Source organism: Cylas formicarius, unplaced genomic scaffold (genome assembly GCF_029955315.1).
Source record: "Cylas formicarius isolate icCylForm1 unplaced genomic scaffold, icCylForm1.1 PGA_scaffold_3__17_contigs__length_32017465, whole genome shotgun sequence".
Taxonomy (NCBI): domain Eukaryota; kingdom Metazoa; phylum Arthropoda; class Insecta; order Coleoptera; family Brentidae; genus Cylas; species Cylas formicarius.
Window position 1 is genome coordinate 12,303,896 of NW_026844326.1, and position 17,755 is coordinate 12,321,650.

The following is a 17,755-nucleotide window of genomic DNA, read 5'->3' on the forward strand; positions in this document are numbered from 1 at the left end:
CTGAAATGCTAAGACATATTAATCAACGATCTGTCAGTCGTAATATTGTGGACTCGTGGGAACTAACTTTGGTATTTTGCCGAAGTGAATAGAACACTACGAGATAGTCTGACTTTATAGAAGCAATGGTTAGGTCAGATTTTGAGTAACTATTTATATATAGTGTATTTTTGATTACCATCGGTGGTTCATCTTGCTATTCGCGGATCGTTCTATTGCCTTTAATAATCAATTAAGTGATTAGATATGTACAAAAAGTCCAAATCCATGTCTCCTCCCTCACCATCAGCTCCCGTCCCCGTCCTATTTTTATTATTTATTTTACGATCTCTGACATATATTACCCTGTCTCCATCAGACGTTACAAGTTTCAGGAAATCTGGTTTCGGTTTAAATTTTAATACATAATTGACGTTTCACTATAATTTAACCATATTTTTCATGGAAAAGAAACAAATTCATCAATACTTTGTTTGGCTAAAATGTTTGGATATTTACAACACAGGCATTAATAACAATCCATTAACTGTCAAATTTTCCAAATGTGCAATCGAATTTATTAAATTAAGGCAAATATGCCAACTTTACAGGAACCTGCTTTTATTTTGAAATGCTTAATATATTGGTATACCGTATTAAATTGTCTTCCAGGGATAGTTAACGTTATAAAGATTAATGTTATTAAAGATTAAAAAATGTTTTGAACAAAAAAATATAATAATTGCAATTGATGGCGGATTTGTAGAAAATTTAGAATTAATGCAGCTTTTCTGCAGCAATGGCAACATTGTTACTATAAAAGACAAAAAGATTTTGAGGCTGTTTGTAACACTGCAGAAGTCACACGGTCAACAAATATAAAACTTTAGTATCTATTTTAAGGAATACAAAAATGCAACCTTAAGCTAAACGCTCATATAATACTTTTATTTTACGAAGCTTGAAATATCCACTTATTTCGAAATAGTTAATGAATACACACTACATAACGGTGTGTGAGAGTTTATTGAAAAATATCAGTGCAAAATCAATAATTACAAAACAAGCAACTATTCTTGCCAAGCCGTAAGATCCGGTGCTGGAAGTGAATCACACGGCACTCTTGGATTTGATGAATCCGACGGTATATTGAAAGCAATGGCGTGTATGTTGTTATTACCATCAATATTATCACATATCAATTTGGAAAATGTAATTTTTCTTATCTCAGCCAGTTGTTGCTCCGAAAATCCTACCGTACGATCTTGGGTTTCGTACCTAAAATACATATTTGGTATCTGAATTAAACTATCAATATATTTGTAATAACGGTGACGTACCAAAATCGATCGCATTGTTTTAAGCGAGCAAATTGAAGACCAATAATGCAACCAAAAGTGGGCCCAACCAGACCACCAGGTAACTGATTTTCGGTCAATCCACCAGGGAAGAGATCGATGTCGTCCACACTCTCATAAGCTTGTTGTAATTGCTCTATGGCATCCGCAGCCGTTGTGTCTGATAAATCATCGAAGGTGTCCGCACGAGAGTTAAGACAGTATGCGCGATAGTCGTTGTAGGGAGGAATACCGTGATCCCTGGCCCTCTGAATATTTAAAGCAACTAAGTCGACACCAGTGAAGTTTACTCTTGTATTTTCAAACAAATGATTTGTAACTTCGTTCGTAACAAATCGATCTAGATCTTCCATTGGCGTCGAACTGATACCACGGGCTATATCATCGATTATATTCGGCTGAAATCAATGCAATATTAATACGAATAATTTAACTTCAACAAACTACTTACAGCGAACAGTCGGTCGGTTTGGAAGAACGAATCTCTTAATAAAAGTGGAGGATCCACATTTGTGAAATTGTTGTCTAACATTGGAACTCGAGCTCGTAGAAGCGAGTGACCAATTCTATAGGCAGCTGCGGCAAACTCAGTATATGTGTCCGGACTACAATTCGGATCATAATTCACGTAGAATCCGTCATCTAATAGTCTAAGCCCATAATCGTCCAACTGACCGTCACCCAAAATCCTCGGTAAAAATTCGTTGTAAGTGATGTGCTGTAGAATGGCAACAACTATCCTTCTGGTTTCATTAAATCGCTTATCTGCGCTCCAGGATGGGTTTAACGTTTGCAAGGCATCATTTATTCTATTGTGTTCTCTCAAGAAAATCGTGTGCATCATCGACAAACCTGCCTGTTCCGAAGCCCTACCATCTCCGCCATAGAAACATAATCCTGATGCAGATTTGCATTCCACGTTAGTAGTAGTTCTGGGCAAATAATCTTTCGATCCATCACCGAGATCTGACGCGTTTAATCTTCCATTCTCTCCTTTAACCATTTGAAGTACGCAGTTATTCTCGCCGTATATCACTGATCCATCCAAATACGGAGTATTTTGATTGACTTGTTCCCTAGAGCCGAGTGTACTTTGCCCCTGTAAAGTTCTCATAGACGGAAAGCATGCTTGTTCGCCAGTGGTACTATTGAATTGAGGGAAAAAGTCATCATCTGGAGGTATTTGGAACGGGTTACATTCAGGATGCACGGTTTGCTTACTGTCGCAGGGTCTACAGGATGGGATAGATTCCTGAAATCCTTGATTCAGGGGTGTTAAGGTAATATCGTGGTCCAAAAACTGAGCAAACTGCATAATCAACATCGTATAATTGTTACTCAAATGAGAAACATCCGGGTGGACAGTTGTAGAAATTGATCTGGGATTTGGTAGTGGATTGCCACTAGCTGCCGTTATCCTCGGCGCCGAAATGCCTGCGTGAAACAATAATTGTCCAGGTAAGCAATAAAAATTGATGTCGATTAGCCCTACCGTCGTCGTAAGCACTAGATAATAGTCGTCTAAAGTTAGACAAACTAGTTCCCAAGTCAGGTTGGGCCAAATTGTTACAGTATCCGGTGAGGGTTCTATATGGCGAAGTTGCATCGCATGGCCCTGAGTCGCTACAGTTTGTGTCTGTTGCGTATTTGGTAGCGGGAAGCAGATCAGACACGTCTATATTTTTTAGTTCAGATAAAATTTCCGGTCTTTTTGTGTGCCTAGGAATGAAATGATGGCTGTGAAAACAATTCAGTTCATACCCACTTTCATGTTTGCTCACCCCAAGGCGTTTAATATCTCCTTTGAAGCCAACTCGTAAAGTAGCGACGTGTTTGCCCAACGAATTGCGTGTTTATTCGCTTTTCCAAAAGCTGCGGCCGTCGCCTGATGCGATTTTGGATCAAGACCACCACCTGTAATACTATCGTAGGAAAATATTTTCGTAAGAACCGAAAAATGTTGCTAACCTGCTGCCCAAACACGATACTGCATTTTCATCCTTTCTAAATGAGTTTCTTTGGCTTTGGAAATCGCATCCTTGAGGAGATCGTCACTTATAAGACTGCTCTTGCCCTGAGCAATGGTCAGGTTTATAATGGAAAGGATACTGAGCGCCCAGACTAAGGGGCCGCTAAACCTATAAATAATAATTACGTTTTTGCTCACCGAAGCAAGATTTCGCCATCCAGACTGTCAAAAAATTCAAAATCTATAATTTTGTGATGCACTTTGCGGTGAGATTTAGTCTCAATTTCAAATTGTCAATATTTTAAAAAAAAATTGATCATAAAAAATGAAAGTGCCCTGTGGAAATTAGGCTCAAATTACTAGTGAACTCGATTTCTTTACTTCGAAAATGATGTGGCACTAATTTCGGGCATTTAACATTTGCCGCCACATTTATTGAACGTGTCTCACTTTAAGGAGTATTTTTACGGATCATTGACATGTAGGCAGTATGATTATTGTTCTATATTTATTTTGAAATGCGTAGTGAAATGTGTAGGAAATTGAATATAGTTGTATATTGCATCGAGTTTGATAATTATGAAAAAAATTACGGTCCTCTATACTAAAACAGAAAATTATTGTACAAGTTTTATTTGCTACACTTAATAAGTGGCTTCTGAGTAGATTTTTACAAAACAGTTTGAATATACTAGTACCTACAAGGTTCTGAATCCTAATATATTAATACTGATTAATAATTTCTTACCTCCTCATGATTGCTTTATTTCTCCAAATGTGTCGTCGACTAAACTTAGAAATGGTAGCCGAAAACTGGCCTTATATATTGCAAATTTCTAATCTCATCCAGATAAAATCATTGAAACAAAAAAAAAAAATGAAACGGTCTCTCTAATGAGCTGAATAGTCACAAGTGGCGCGTGTCATGTTGGTATCTAGGTGCGTTTAACTTGAGCAACATGCAGCTATAGCCACCGAATGTTTGAATGTCCGTATAGTATTTAATGGTCCGTTTCGTCTTCTACGTTTTCTTGGTATCCACGCATTGCAATAATATAATTTGGATTTTTAGATGTATTTATTTATTTAGACTTAAATTAATTGCCTTAGGTTACAGTCTCGTCGTCTAGAAATATCCTATCTTTCATTTTTTGCAAATAACAAACTGAAGCATCTCAAAAGCGGAAAAACTTAGGTGTTTATAATGAACCTTTGATACTGATTCAAGATATGCACGTAGTGCTGCTTACAAGTTAGGGTTAAATTGAGGACATTTAACTTTAGTTCAAAATAATTAATTCAGCTAAATCCACTAAGAAACGTAAGCGCAAGTGTAATCCCAGCTATCAACTATCAACCAGTTTGAACCGGGATTTCTGATCATAACTTTGTGCATTCACATTACGTGTCGTTATACACGTATTTGGCAAGTAGATGCCCAATGAATTATTAATTCCTTCCGATTATTCCCTTTTATTCAAAAATAAAACACACACACTCTCTGGAAACAATTTAATTTCCGATAGTGTAAAGATTACTATTAATTAATATACTATATACACTAGTAAAATAAATCAATTATAATTTTAATATCTTTCCAAGGGTTTAAGAGAGGATTCAATTTATGCTCTGCACCAGGGTACCAAAATACTTTATGTAACATCTTCATAAATCCAGATCAGGATCCCGAGACTAAAATGACACTTATGAAAATTGTTGGATAACATACCATTAAATCTGAGTTAAGAAAACAGACATATCGTATCTGTTTAGCAGTGACTGAAGAAATCTCTATATTGAATAAATGGTCTTATCTTCCCATATTTCGGTGAAAACATTGTAATGTATTGTTTTTTGTTCACTTGTGAGGGAATTAATTGTTTGTGATTGTGATAGAACAGGTCGCTTTGTTTCGTATTTTGGGTTGCATTTTAATCGATTTTGGACTATGGAAAACGTAATGTCCTATTGGTTTATCAATTATAATCAGAATATTTTTTAATGTTCTTGTAGTATTGTATTTTCCGGCTTGATTTTAATCGCTTTTATATAAAAGCGAGATATATAACTGCACATATATTTTCGTGTTTTAAACTTCAGTCGTAGATAACATTCATATCGTTTTGAAGTGTCCGAAACTGTACCAGGCTTAAAACATGTACATCAATTAACGGAGTTTAATTCATCACTACACTATATATTATAACGTAAGTAAAAATTTAAATCCGTGTAAACTATTTGAGTAACAGAGGCAATGCAACAGCAACATACGTTAATAATAATAATAGTAATTGATTGATGCTAATACGCGTAAACGTTTACACAAATCAATACACACTAAGATAAGACAAAATAAAAATTGAGCACCAACATTTAAATTATAACTACCGATTATCGATTATCGATATTCACTGTTCATTAAAATAAATCTAAAAGTAAAATACAAGGAACATAGGATTAACATACAAACAAATCATAAATATATCGAAAAATTCCTCTATTGAATAGAAAGTCCCCTCTGTTATAAAATTTCTCACTTTTCCTTTCTTTGATAGTGAAATAACAACTATTGAAATTTGGTTGAACAGTTTTTCATTTAGATATTTTGGCACAACCTATCATCGTTTTAGCTTAATGTGAGCAATGTTAACATCATCCCTAATCCTTGTGTTATAGTTGCTTATATCTTTGCTCAAGTAAAATTGATCTTCTTGTCTAGGTAAGTATTTAGTGTGAGCGAAAAGCGTCATTACAGTCCTCTCTAAAAGCCAAACCCGCTATCAGTCAAATCATTCTTCTTTGTGAGGTAAAATCTCTTTTTGCTTATGGCGAAATAATGATAGTAAGTCATGTAACAAAAATTTCATTTTTTTAAATTCTATTTTTAACGCAGTGTGATTAATTCTCAACGGAATAAGCTGGTCAATGCAGATCAAGCACGAAGGCTTTAGCAATTTAGAGTAATTTTGAGCAATTAAATTTTAGGAAAAATTAAAAAATTACCCTTAATTCGGAAATGTCATTTTCTTTCTGACGAGACTGCATTCAGTCGTGATATTGAAAACCTACATGCAAAAATTGAAGGAAAATATCAGTGCCGGTTTTCTTTCAATGTATGGACGGAGATTATAGGAAATAATCTTATAGGAACCTATTTTTTTAAGGATCGCTTAATGGGGAATTGTATTTGCAATTTCTTTAGGAGGAACTACTACCTTTGCCGGAAATAGGTTCGGCGGGCCTTTACCTTGGCCGCCTCGCTCACCAGACCTAAGTCCGATGGACTTCTTCTTTGCGGGCACTTAAAGTCTTTAGTGCATGAAACACCTATAACAGATATCGGATGATTGATTCCCATACTCGTGAAAGGTGAAAGACCTGAGTGGCGGTTAAGATTGTTTGGTTGCTTATACATTTCTATAGAATTTCGGGTTTTTCGTTGGTAAAAGAATTTATTACATTGAAGAATTTTAGTTTTATCGAATTAAATTTTATGTCCGGTTTCGGGATTGTGTTCGGCAACTGCTAATGGGTTTATTTGTCTTAATCTTAAGCTTCTTTCATGTCCTTTGAGCGTGGTTGAGGCTAGTGATGTGACAATGCATTGAGGTATCGGTAAAACGTATGTTTGGGTGTATACAGTTAAATTGGCAAAGAAAATCTCGGAAGGATTCTTGACCATAAAGCCTAATAACATTTACAACAAACATAACTTGAAAAACAGATTTACCACTTTCCTAAAATTCTTCATCTTCAATCCGTAAAAGAGAAAAATATTTTATTGGCAACAGTTCATATTAAACTAATAATACATAAGAATACATAGAATCTAGAATAAAAACAAAAATTATATCGATCATAACACTAAAATTAAGTAGAAGTAAAAAGTTTATCTAAAAAATCCTTATTCTCATTCCAATCCGATATTGGCGAAAATAATAGGTTATTGATTTATTAAGATAATTGACATTACGTTTTTTGCTCTTCATTCAACCTGAATTTGTTTCAGTATCTGATAAATTACAGATATTTACAGATATTTAGTGCTGGTCCGGGATTAATTTATGAAATCTTGGCCATTGTGAAAAACTCATCTCTTCATTATCAGAGTCGCTCATCTTGCTTATTCACCAAGCTAGATCGGTAGGTAATTAGGTATTTTACAGACGGGAGTAGAAAAAATCTTTAATACCATAATAGATGAGATGCGGCAATTTATTTTTAGGAATGCATTCGAGTAGTTTAGTCGAATCTTTCAATCTAGCAAGTTTAACGGGAAAATAGGTTTGTGGATATTTATATATAAAAATTTAATTTAAAATTGTGCTTTATGTCTATCTCCAAGATTATGGATAGGGATATAGATCAAAATAACAGATAATTCGCAGACGGATAGGTGCTTGTGCTCAGAGGTTGATACCTTGCGGCAAAATGTGAAAATTGCTATGCAAAGACATATGTTCCTCTACTAAATATACTATAAGATTGCCTTAAAACTTTATAATATTTTGCGTTCAGTTTAAATTAATTTTTTCCTCTTTAAAAATGCCCAAAACAAAATCATTTTAAACAGCTATACCTATGGTGAAATAATAAGTAACAAATAGCAAAAGATTCAAATGTGCCCCAGAAAAATTGAAATGCTTATAATATTCCTTTGACTAAGTACACGTCACACGAATTGACGCTTTTTCTTAAGTATCCAGGAGTTTACATACATACAAATTATAAGGCCTCCTTTCAATGTTATGTCGGTCGACTCTCGTTATACTTATTCCGTTTGAAAAAATTTGGAGATGACATTCTCACTTATTTTCCATTAGCTTCAAAAATATTTATTATTATGTTACACATAATACAAGAAAGTAAATGACATTGTAGAAGAACTAAATATTTGTGAATATATACATTCAAGTGCAGATAATAATTTCTTACTTGTTCATAATATCTCGAAAATTACCTCGGTCAACTAAATTTAAAAATGCTAGAAAATTTGGATTATATTGTATGTCTAATCCTATTGCGGTAATCTTCAAAACGTGCGAAATATTTCGGAATGTTATCAATTCAAAACAGTCATGTTTGTCAAAGCGTTCTTAATTTTGTTCTTTTTTTTATTGCATATAATTTTCAACATTGTTAAAGCTAAGTTTGGGTGAATGACACGCAACCATGAAGCAAAAAGAAAATAATGATATACTTTTTACCTCAACCAAAATAATTTTCTTCAAATGTTAAAAACTTACATTTTGAAAATAAGTGCGTTTGATTTCCAGTGCAATCACCGAGACGCTGTTGTAGTTTTAAGTTTAAACTTATTTTTATTATCACCAACAATACACGAACACATTTATCGTCTTAAAGAAGTTTTCAACGATTACGAAACTCAAATTTCAAAATAAAACCTAACAAATGCGAATTTTTGAGAAAGGAACTTGCATATTTTGGTCCCTTAATTACAAACCCAACCCAGATAAAGTTCAGGGAGTCATTGACTTTCCAGTTCCAAAAAATACAAAAGAAATAAAATCATTCTTAGGATCGGCAGGATATTATCGAAGATTTATCCCTTATTTTGCAAAAATATCAGAACCTTTAAATTGTTAATGACAAAAGGAAATACCATTTAATTTTTATCAAGCTTTTAACAATTTTAAAAAAGCTTTAACTAACCCTCCAATTTTACAATATTCTAATTTTGACGAACCATTTATTCTTACGACAAATGCAAGTTCATGCTATAGGATCTGTATTAGCACAAGGTCAAATAGATAGAGATTTACCAATAGCTTATGCTTCAAGAAAATTAGTCTCAGCCGAAATCAATTATTCAACAGTTGAAAAAGAATTACCAGCTGTAGTACCTGGAAAAATAATTAAAAACGATGAATTATCATGAATTAAAATAAACCAAATACAAAAAATTAACAACTTTAACTAAAAATTATTAAATGAAACTGGTACATCCAAAGATAAAGAACGAAACTTATCAAATAAAACTGAAATCCAAAAAGAGACAACTTGTCCAATGAGTCCTAATGAAATTCAAAATGATTGTGACAGATTTATCGAATTATATCAAACAAAATCACTAATGGATTATTCAAAAATATAATTTTCAAACGAACAATTATTAAATAAAGAACATAAAAACATTATTACTATTTTTCAACAAAGTGAACTTAACACAACAAAATAAATATATCTTCTAAAACGGTAAAAAAACGTGACTATTATATTATTGTTGTCTCGTTTGATAAGGGAATTGCAGTACCAGAATTATTTAAAATACTTTGTAACACTGATCTTAGTGAAAACAAAACGTATTATGTCGAAAACAATATCAACTTGTCTATTCGCGAAATGATATCTTTTATTTTCGCCGATAAAGATTAAAAACTAATCGTTTGTCAAAATGTAGTTACGGACATTGAGAACAAAGATCAGACACCAATAATTATTTATCAAAAACATTGTGGAAAAAGTAATCTTCACCGCGGAATAAATGAAACAATTAGACGAAATAAAGAAAAATATACATTGCAAGGAATGACTAAAGATGTTGAAGACTTTATTGAAGGGTGCGAAATCTGCCAAAAAACTAAAATTAATAGCAAAAATTTAAGAGAACCATTAGTAACTACTTAATTAAATTTTAACAATTCGAGACGAATTAACAAAATTCACTCAAGCTTATCCAATATCTGATAAAAGTTCAAAATCGATAGCAAGTACTATTTTACTAATATTTTCAACTGTAGATCATCCAGAATCAAACGGTTCTTTCGGAAGATTTCATGCAACCTTATTAGAAATGCTTCGAATTTCAAAAATGGAAAATCCAAATGAACATCCGTTTAGTGTATTACCTTATGCAGTAATTTCCTATAATAATTCTGTTAATAAAACACATGGTTTTACCCCATGGTAATTAATATTTGGCCATACGTCAAATAGACCACCGGAGACAGTCTATAATGAAAAAGAATTAGTTACAAAATATGTAAGAGATCTAAATACTCGAATTAAGTATTATTATGATAAAGCAAGAGAAAAAAATGAACAACAAAAACAAAGGTCAAAGGAAAGATTTAATAGACATGTTTCTAAACGACATCAATTTCAAGTAGGAGATAAAGTTTATATCAAAGAATCGCAAATAAAAGGAAAATATGCTAATAAATTTAATGGTCCATTTGAATTAACAGAAATCTTTGAAAATTCAGCTATTGCTCTTAATTTAATAACAGGTGTAAAAACAAGTCAATTTCGACAGATTAAAATCTTTTTATGAAAAAGAAGATAAATATGATATTTCTATGCAAGAAATTGATACTGATTGAAACTTTTCTCTCTTTTCAGATTATTTATCGTTATTACATCAATAGAAGCACAATATAAATTACAACAAATAAAAAATGCCTTAGGAGTTTACTATGAACCCATTAATCGCCTTATCGTTTCCAACGATAAATGGACGCTTTTTGTATATAAGGATACTAAACAATTAAAGAACTCATTTGAAAATAATAATAAAATATTAAACAGCTTACTTAGTTTAGTAACAGCTTCAAATAATCGAATGTATGCCTTCAAAGATGAAGTGCAAACACATTTATCATTACTAACCCAATAATCAAATACGTTAGAAACTAGGTTTTCAGAAATAGAATTTGATGTTTCTATGAGATATGAGTCACATATAAGAAACAAACGTGGTTTAATAAATGCTTTTGGATCTGTGTGGAAATTTATAACGGGGAATTTAGACGCTTCTGATGGAGAATATTATAATGAATGCATTAATAAAATCGAAAAGGATGAACATCAATTTGAAGAGTTAACGAAAAAATAAATACCAGTAACGACATCAGTTATTAAGGATTTTAATGAAACTATAAGAAAATTACAAATTGACGAAGAGACTTTCACCAAGGATATTGAAGAAATTGAGGAATCAATTTATGATATATCGGATAATTTAAAATTTATCGAATCAAAGGTACAAATTTTAGACATATGCGAACAATTAATGGAATCTTTTCTCTTCATTGAAGATAACGAATGATATTTTAAACGCAATTACATTCTCAAAATTTAAGGTTATTCATACTTCAATTATTACTCCAAAATATTTAACCATGTCTTTAAAAACCATGTTGCAAAACTTGAGAAGAAATAGTTTGCCATTTGACATAACTCTTGTTTAAGCATTATTGAATTTAAAGCTTTTCAAACTGAAGATGGATTAGAACCTGAACATTATATGTTGTATAAGATATTTCAAATTCCGGTTCTTGATAATCGAACAGGATTACATCACATTTTATCTGTTTCACAAAAATACATCGCGAAAGGTTATGATTCAGAAATGTACAATCCTATTGAAAGTATAGAAAATTGTAAAAACGCATATTACGCATTATTATGTCAAAATATATTTCATTATCCAATTGATACAAATGCCCAATGCGAAACTCAATCATTTAAAAGTAAATTGTCTCTTCCAAATACTTGTCAAATTGTTTTGTTATATAATATTCAAAAATTAAAAACAAACAAATAGTTAATAAGTGTATCAGAACAATTACCAATTACTATTAAATGCCCACATCATGAACCATGTTCTGAAGGTATTATAGAAAATACAATTCTAACTTTGTATCCTTACTGTAGTTCTTTTATTGGAAATACAAAAGTACAAGCAGATTTAATCAAATTGTCAAATATATCCTATGAAACACAGGCGGTAATCATTCCGTATGATTGTTGTAAAGATTTACCAGAAAAAATAAAATTGCCTAACTTACGACCTTTAAAGTTAAGTAACATTAATTTTGATGAATTAGAAATTACAAAACATAAACTTGATCAATATTCGAAAATTCTAGACCATATAATAAATGAACCTTATATTGAAAAATTTCCACCATGGCTTACTTATTTATCAATTCTATTAATCATTTGCTTAATTATTTTATTTTGTTACTTTAAATGTAAAAATCGTAAAAGACAGTTAGCTATTGGAAGTTTAAACCAACCATCGCCACTACAACCTCCAAAGAATGAAGAAAACATTTTACGAAGATTACCAAGAATTCTCGTAAAAAGAAGACCAAGCATTAGAGTTGGAGAAGCAATAGAAGAAGATGAAGGAGATATCGCTCTGACTCCAATCAAAAATTTAGTATAATTATTTTGTTTTAAAAATTAAAATAACAATTTTTTTTTGAAAAGGGGAGTTGTTATATGGAGTAATTCAATCTGTTTACAACAATCTAACCTTATTATTGAACCTCAAAGTCATTAGTATTGTATTACATTGTCTGCTGAGTAATGCTGACTAAGAAGCGAGTGATTCCTCAACGTTCTAGAACTCTTCGACGCCCACGGTCCAGCTACCTGGCACGCCGCAGGAACAACGGATTTGGGATTTGAGATTTTGGAGTTGGTTATTATTCTGTAATTTTTTAGTTTAAATAAAGTAGTGTTTTAAATTTGTGTTATGTTCTAAAGGAATAGTTTTTAAAAACAAAAACGGTTGGTAAGGAGAGTATAAGACAGCATGCCGGTAAAAATTCGTTGTAAGTGATGTGCTGTAGAATGGCAACAACTATCCTTCTAGTTTCATTAAATCGCTTATCTGCTCTCCAGGATGGATTGAAAGTTTTCAAGACGTCATTTATTCTATTGTGTTCCCTCAAGAAAATCGTGTGCATCATCATCAAACCTGCTTGTTCCGAAGCAGGTTCCACAGAATCATAATTTTGATGTAGATTTGCGTTCCACATTAGTAGTAGTTCTGGGCAAATAGTCATTCGATCCATCTCCGAGATCTGACGCATTTAATCTTCAATTCTCCCCTTTAACCATTTGAAGTACGCAGTTATTCTCTCCCTATGATTGACTTGTTCCCTGGAGCCAAGTGTACTTTGTCCCTGCAAAGTTCTCATAGACGGGGAGCATGCTTGTTCGCCGGTGGTACTATTGAATGGGGACAAGAGTCATGATCTGGAGGTATTTGGAACCGGCTACATTCGGGGTGTACGGTTTGTTTGCTGTCGCAGGGTCTGCAAGATGGAATAGAGTCATCAAATCTTTGATTTTGGGATGTTAAGGTAATATCGTGATCCAAAAACTATGCAAACTCTATAATCAACATCGTATCGTCGTAGAAATAGATCTGGAATTTGGTAGCGGATTTCCACTAGCTGCAGTTATTCTAGGCGCGGAAATGCCTGCATGAAACAATAATCATTCAGTTAAGCAATAAAAATTGATATCTATAAGCCTTACCGTCGTCGTGAGCACTCGGTATCAATCGTCAAAAAGTGGGCAAACTAGTTCCCAAGTCAGGTTGGCCCAGATTGTTACAATATCCGGTTTGAGTTCAATATGGCAAAGATGCATCGCATGGCCCCGAGTCGCTACAATTTGAGTCTATTGCGTATTTGGTAGCCGGAAGCAGATCAGATACGTCTATATTTTTTATTTCAGATAAAATTTCTGGTCTTCTTGTGAAAACAATTCAAAACAATTCATACCAACACTCTTGTTTGTTCACCCCTCACGTTTAATACTTCCTTATTCGCATTGCCAAAAGCTGCGACCGTTGCTGATGCTATTTTGGGTCAAGATCACCGCCTGTAATTTTACCGTCGGAAATATGCTCGTGAGCATCAGAAAATGTAGCTAACCTGCTGCCCAAACGCGATATTGCATTTTCATCCTTTCCAAATGAGTTTCTTTGACTTTTGAAACTGCGTCCTTGAGGAGATCGTCACTTATGCTCTGAGCGACTGTCAGGTTTACACAGGAAAGGAAACAGAGCGCCCTCACTGTGTCGGGTGCTCGTCCATGGAGGTTGATGGGCCCGTCGCGGAGGCAGCGCTCGCGGTTTCCTTGGAGGAGACCTCCGAAGGGCCCTCCGAGGAAGAGAGAACCGAGGAGGAATCTCGGTTGGAGGTGGACCGGGATTCCCACCAGGGTCCACCAGTAGTATTCCCATAACAACACCTTCACGGCGATACTACAAATTAACCTGCAACACAGCAGGCCTACAAGGACTCGCTTATGCAGGAAAATTTCGGAGGACGGTACATCCATTGTACTGATCCTAGAGCCCTGGATTGTAAAATCAAGGGTTAGGGGGTTATCTCTGAGAGGGTCGACGCTGCATAGTGTCGACTCCTCAGGAGACGATTCCAGGGCCTGCATACTAACCATGGGGCTGGAGGCCTTTTTCTTAAGGGACAAGGCTTCCAGGGATCTGATTCCAATTCTGGTCAGATCCAACACTCGCGACGGCGTGAAGTAGTGGTCGTCTCTGCGTATTTTCCAGGCGACCGCAGCTGTCCTCGGGTGGAGATCAGGGACTTGGTCTCCTACTGTGAGGAGGCGAATCTTTCTCTTTTGATGGGCTGCGATAGCAATGCTCACCACGTTTTGGGAGGCAACGCGGCGACCAATCGTAGAAGGGAGATCTAGTGGAGTTCATGGCCTCGGCAGGGCTGCAGGTGGCCAACAGAGACCCACATTTTTCACGACAGGTCGGAGCTGGGTTTCAGACTTGACACTCTGTACCAGGGCTCTGCTCCCTAAAATAACTGAGTGGTGTGTCTGTGTGGAGGACTCTATGTCGGATCATAGATATATCACCACAATACTCTTTGATCAAGGACCAGAATTTGAAAATAATTTATTCAAAGAATTTTGTCAATTATTCTGTCTCGAAATTCATCACACTACCCCTTCTAACCACACAGATGAAACGCCGGAAAATTTAATTACTTTCGCGTATTGGTTCCACAACCGGTTATTCTCCTTTTTCTATACCCTACGATCCCTATTTAAACGAACGACAATGAGCGAGAAACGAAGAAGTAAATTAATTCGCTTCCATCGAAGTGTCTGCAAAATCACCAGAATTAAAGCGCACAAACTGTGCGCACTAGATAAATCAAACGACTTAGAAAGAAACCTTCTTTCTAGCTTCCTGATCTTGGCCCAACATGACCAACCGAACCCAAGCACTTCTCTCCAAGAAGCTACCGGATAATGGATATTATGAAGAAGACGTCACGCCATCCCTATCATAAACATATATGTCATAATATATTCACTTCAGTTTAGGTAATATTCAATTTACGTTGACTAAGCTGTGTAGTAATTTTTTAACTGTTGGTCCTATAGTATATTCACAAAATAATAATTTATTCTTGATCAACCTCAATTACGCGACACCTGTGCAACGCATGCAACGTTGAATGATTGTGAAATATACAACGTCAATCGTAAAAAACGAGGTTTAATCAACTTCATAGGAACTGGTAACAAATTTATTACCGGCAATCTAGACAATATTAATCTAGAAACAATTAGTGACGGAGAATCAGCCTAAATCGCTGCGGAATATTAACGACCTAAGTTGATTGGCAGGAAATATTGAACATAAATTTAACGAAAACATAAATGTTTTAAATTTAAATGCAGATAAGATTCTTTGTAAATTCACGGAAATGAAAACTGAAATAAATTCGTTGTTTCTATTGCAGAACCTCTATTTCGAAATAACTAACCTTAATCGGTATTGGGAATAAATGTTAAGCACTATCTCTTTTGTAATTTATATAACGCAACAAGCAGAAAAAATCTGGCAATGTTTAAGATTGATCAATTTTCAGAACAGGTCTTATGATTTTATCGGATATGGCAATTCTCGCTTTAAAAATAAAAATCTTTAAACCCAGCACTTAAATTAAATTAAAAATATTGTTTACCCATTACCGATTAACGAATCCAAAATACTGGTTACCAAGAGCAAATACTATTTTGACAATCTATGTTATAATAATGGTAAATAAATAAATTCTAGGTGGATATGTTGTGGACTGCACAGCTGCCACTTGCCCACTGACTCCCAATATGCCACAGCCCGAAACAGCTTTCAAGGGCATTCTATGACATATAAGAACGTCTTACTTTTCTGCACTAAAACTTCGGAAACCCTTTATGAAAATAGCATTAAATTTCAGAAGGTTTCGCTCCCAGAATGTTACATCATTCAAAGCCAATGTGATGGAATAACAAATCACTATAAATATGCATTAAGGATCAACAACGTCTTCCTTCTCTTCTGGTGATAATGAAAATTCCAGAAAAAAAGTAAGTCGTCGGTGGATCAAAATCTTAGAGTCGGCATTATTTGTAAAACCTTCATTTATCAAAAATTTTAATTTTCTTGAGGTAAAAGTGGGGAGATTAAGGAGTCCTGTCTCGCCATATTCAAGTGCAATATTGCATTGTACTTTCTGTTGTTCACTTGTGAAGGAATTGTCTGTGGTGACTTGTCACGGAATAGGTCACTTTATTTTGAGTTGAATTTTAATCACTTTTGAACTGTGGAGTGCGTAATGTCCAATGGGTGTTCCAAATAAAATATCCAAATTTTTGAACGCCCTTGTAATATTAGATTTTCCGTTGCATATATTTACATATTCTTTTACACGTGTATTTTAATCGTCAGTCATTCATATCGTTTTAAATTGTCCCAGAGTTCACCTGACGTTTGATTTTTTGTTATGCTAACAACAAAAATAACACAAGTACTTTAGTAGTCCAAATAATGGATTTATATTACGAAAGTGTTATCGGTGCAAACCTAGATAATAATTTGAAAAATAATTTGAAAGTAATTTAAATATCCGTTTTAAGTAACAGAGGCAACGTCATTTCTTCCTGAAACCAGCTGCATACCTTAACACGAACATTGTTTAGAGACACATAACATTAAAATAAATCTAAAACTAAAATCCAGAGAAATTGTTTACATAGTGCTGGTCAAAATTGCTCTATTGAATAGAATACATTAGGATATATTAGAAATCTCCACTCGATTTTTAAACCTATTCGTTGATAATAGCCTGGCATCGCTTTAGCCTACAATAAGTATACCATCCCTTCTCCCTCTCTAACCAATATCGATCTTCTTGAGCTTTTATACAGAGCAGAGTCTTAAAGATATAGACTGACTGAAAGGTGAGTATTTTGTGTGAAAAAAAGCGCCTCTACTTCGTCCCCGCACAAAAATTGCAATTGCGGGTTCACTAATGGGAGTTGATTTATATAAATGACAACTAATATTGAACTCTGGGGTATACCCACAACTATCGTTCTCTCTCGGCACTAGAACTCGATAAATATTTCTTTTTCATTTTGCACACATTTATACAGTTAAAGATTATCATAACTTAACTATACAGGGATCTACTTTGTATTTTAGGATTTTGAATAGTTTTCAGCTTGAATTGCTCTGATTAATCGAAAAGCAAAGTGTTTGCTTCGAAAGTGATATTATTATATTGTAATACTATCTTATAAGATTTGTCGGCTCGGCTTAAAAACAAGTGTGAAAGCTGGAGTTAGAAATCATATTCAATTATAGTTAACA

The 17,755-nt window shown here is 34.1% G+C and overlaps 1 protein-coding gene and 1 long non-coding RNA gene across 3 annotated transcripts; both read right to left on the reverse strand.

Moving 5' to 3' along the window:
• Positions 1 to 996: 996 nt before the first annotated feature.
• Positions 997 to 8,425, reverse strand: LOC132699260 (chorion peroxidase-like). Of its 2 annotated transcripts, none has more exons than XM_060665892.1 (7): positions 8,242 to 8,425; positions 3,306 to 3,475; positions 3,119 to 3,251; positions 2,830 to 3,056; positions 1,789 to 2,771; positions 1,320 to 1,735; positions 997 to 1,257 (listed from the first exon to the last, which is right to left on the reverse strand). In XM_060665892.1, exons 1-7 carry the CDS (start codon positions 8,247 to 8,249, stop codon positions 1,050 to 1,052), a joined length of 2,145 nt encoding a protein of 714 aa, XP_060521875.1. In that variant the 5' UTR covers positions 8,250 to 8,425; the 3' UTR covers positions 997 to 1,049. The 2 variants fall into 2 exon arrangements, with proteins under 2 accessions (XP_060521875.1, XP_060521876.1); XM_060665893.1 differs by lacking the exon at positions 8,242 to 8,425 and adding an exon at positions 4,055 to 4,083.
• A 3,237-nt stretch (positions 8,426 to 11,662) lies between these two features.
• LOC132699634 (uncharacterized) lies at positions 11,663 to 14,080 on the reverse strand. Its single transcript, XR_009618528.1, has 3 exons — positions 14,004 to 14,080; positions 13,603 to 13,950; positions 11,663 to 13,544 (listed from the first exon to the last, which is right to left on the reverse strand). It is a non-coding gene; the product is annotated as an uncharacterized LOC132699634 (long non-coding RNA).
• Positions 14,081 to 17,755: the final 3,675 nt, after the last annotated feature.

Coding starts and splice junctions, on each gene's coding strand:
- LOC132699260 (XM_060665892.1), bottom strand. Junction 3,057..3,118: donor GAGATATTAAACGCCTTGGG/GTGAGCAAACAT, acceptor TTTCATTCCTAG/GCACACAAAAAGACCGGAAA. Junction 2,772..2,829: donor ATCTAGTGCTTACGACGACG/GTAGGGCTAATC, acceptor TGTTTCACGCAG/GCATTTCGGCGCCGAGGATA.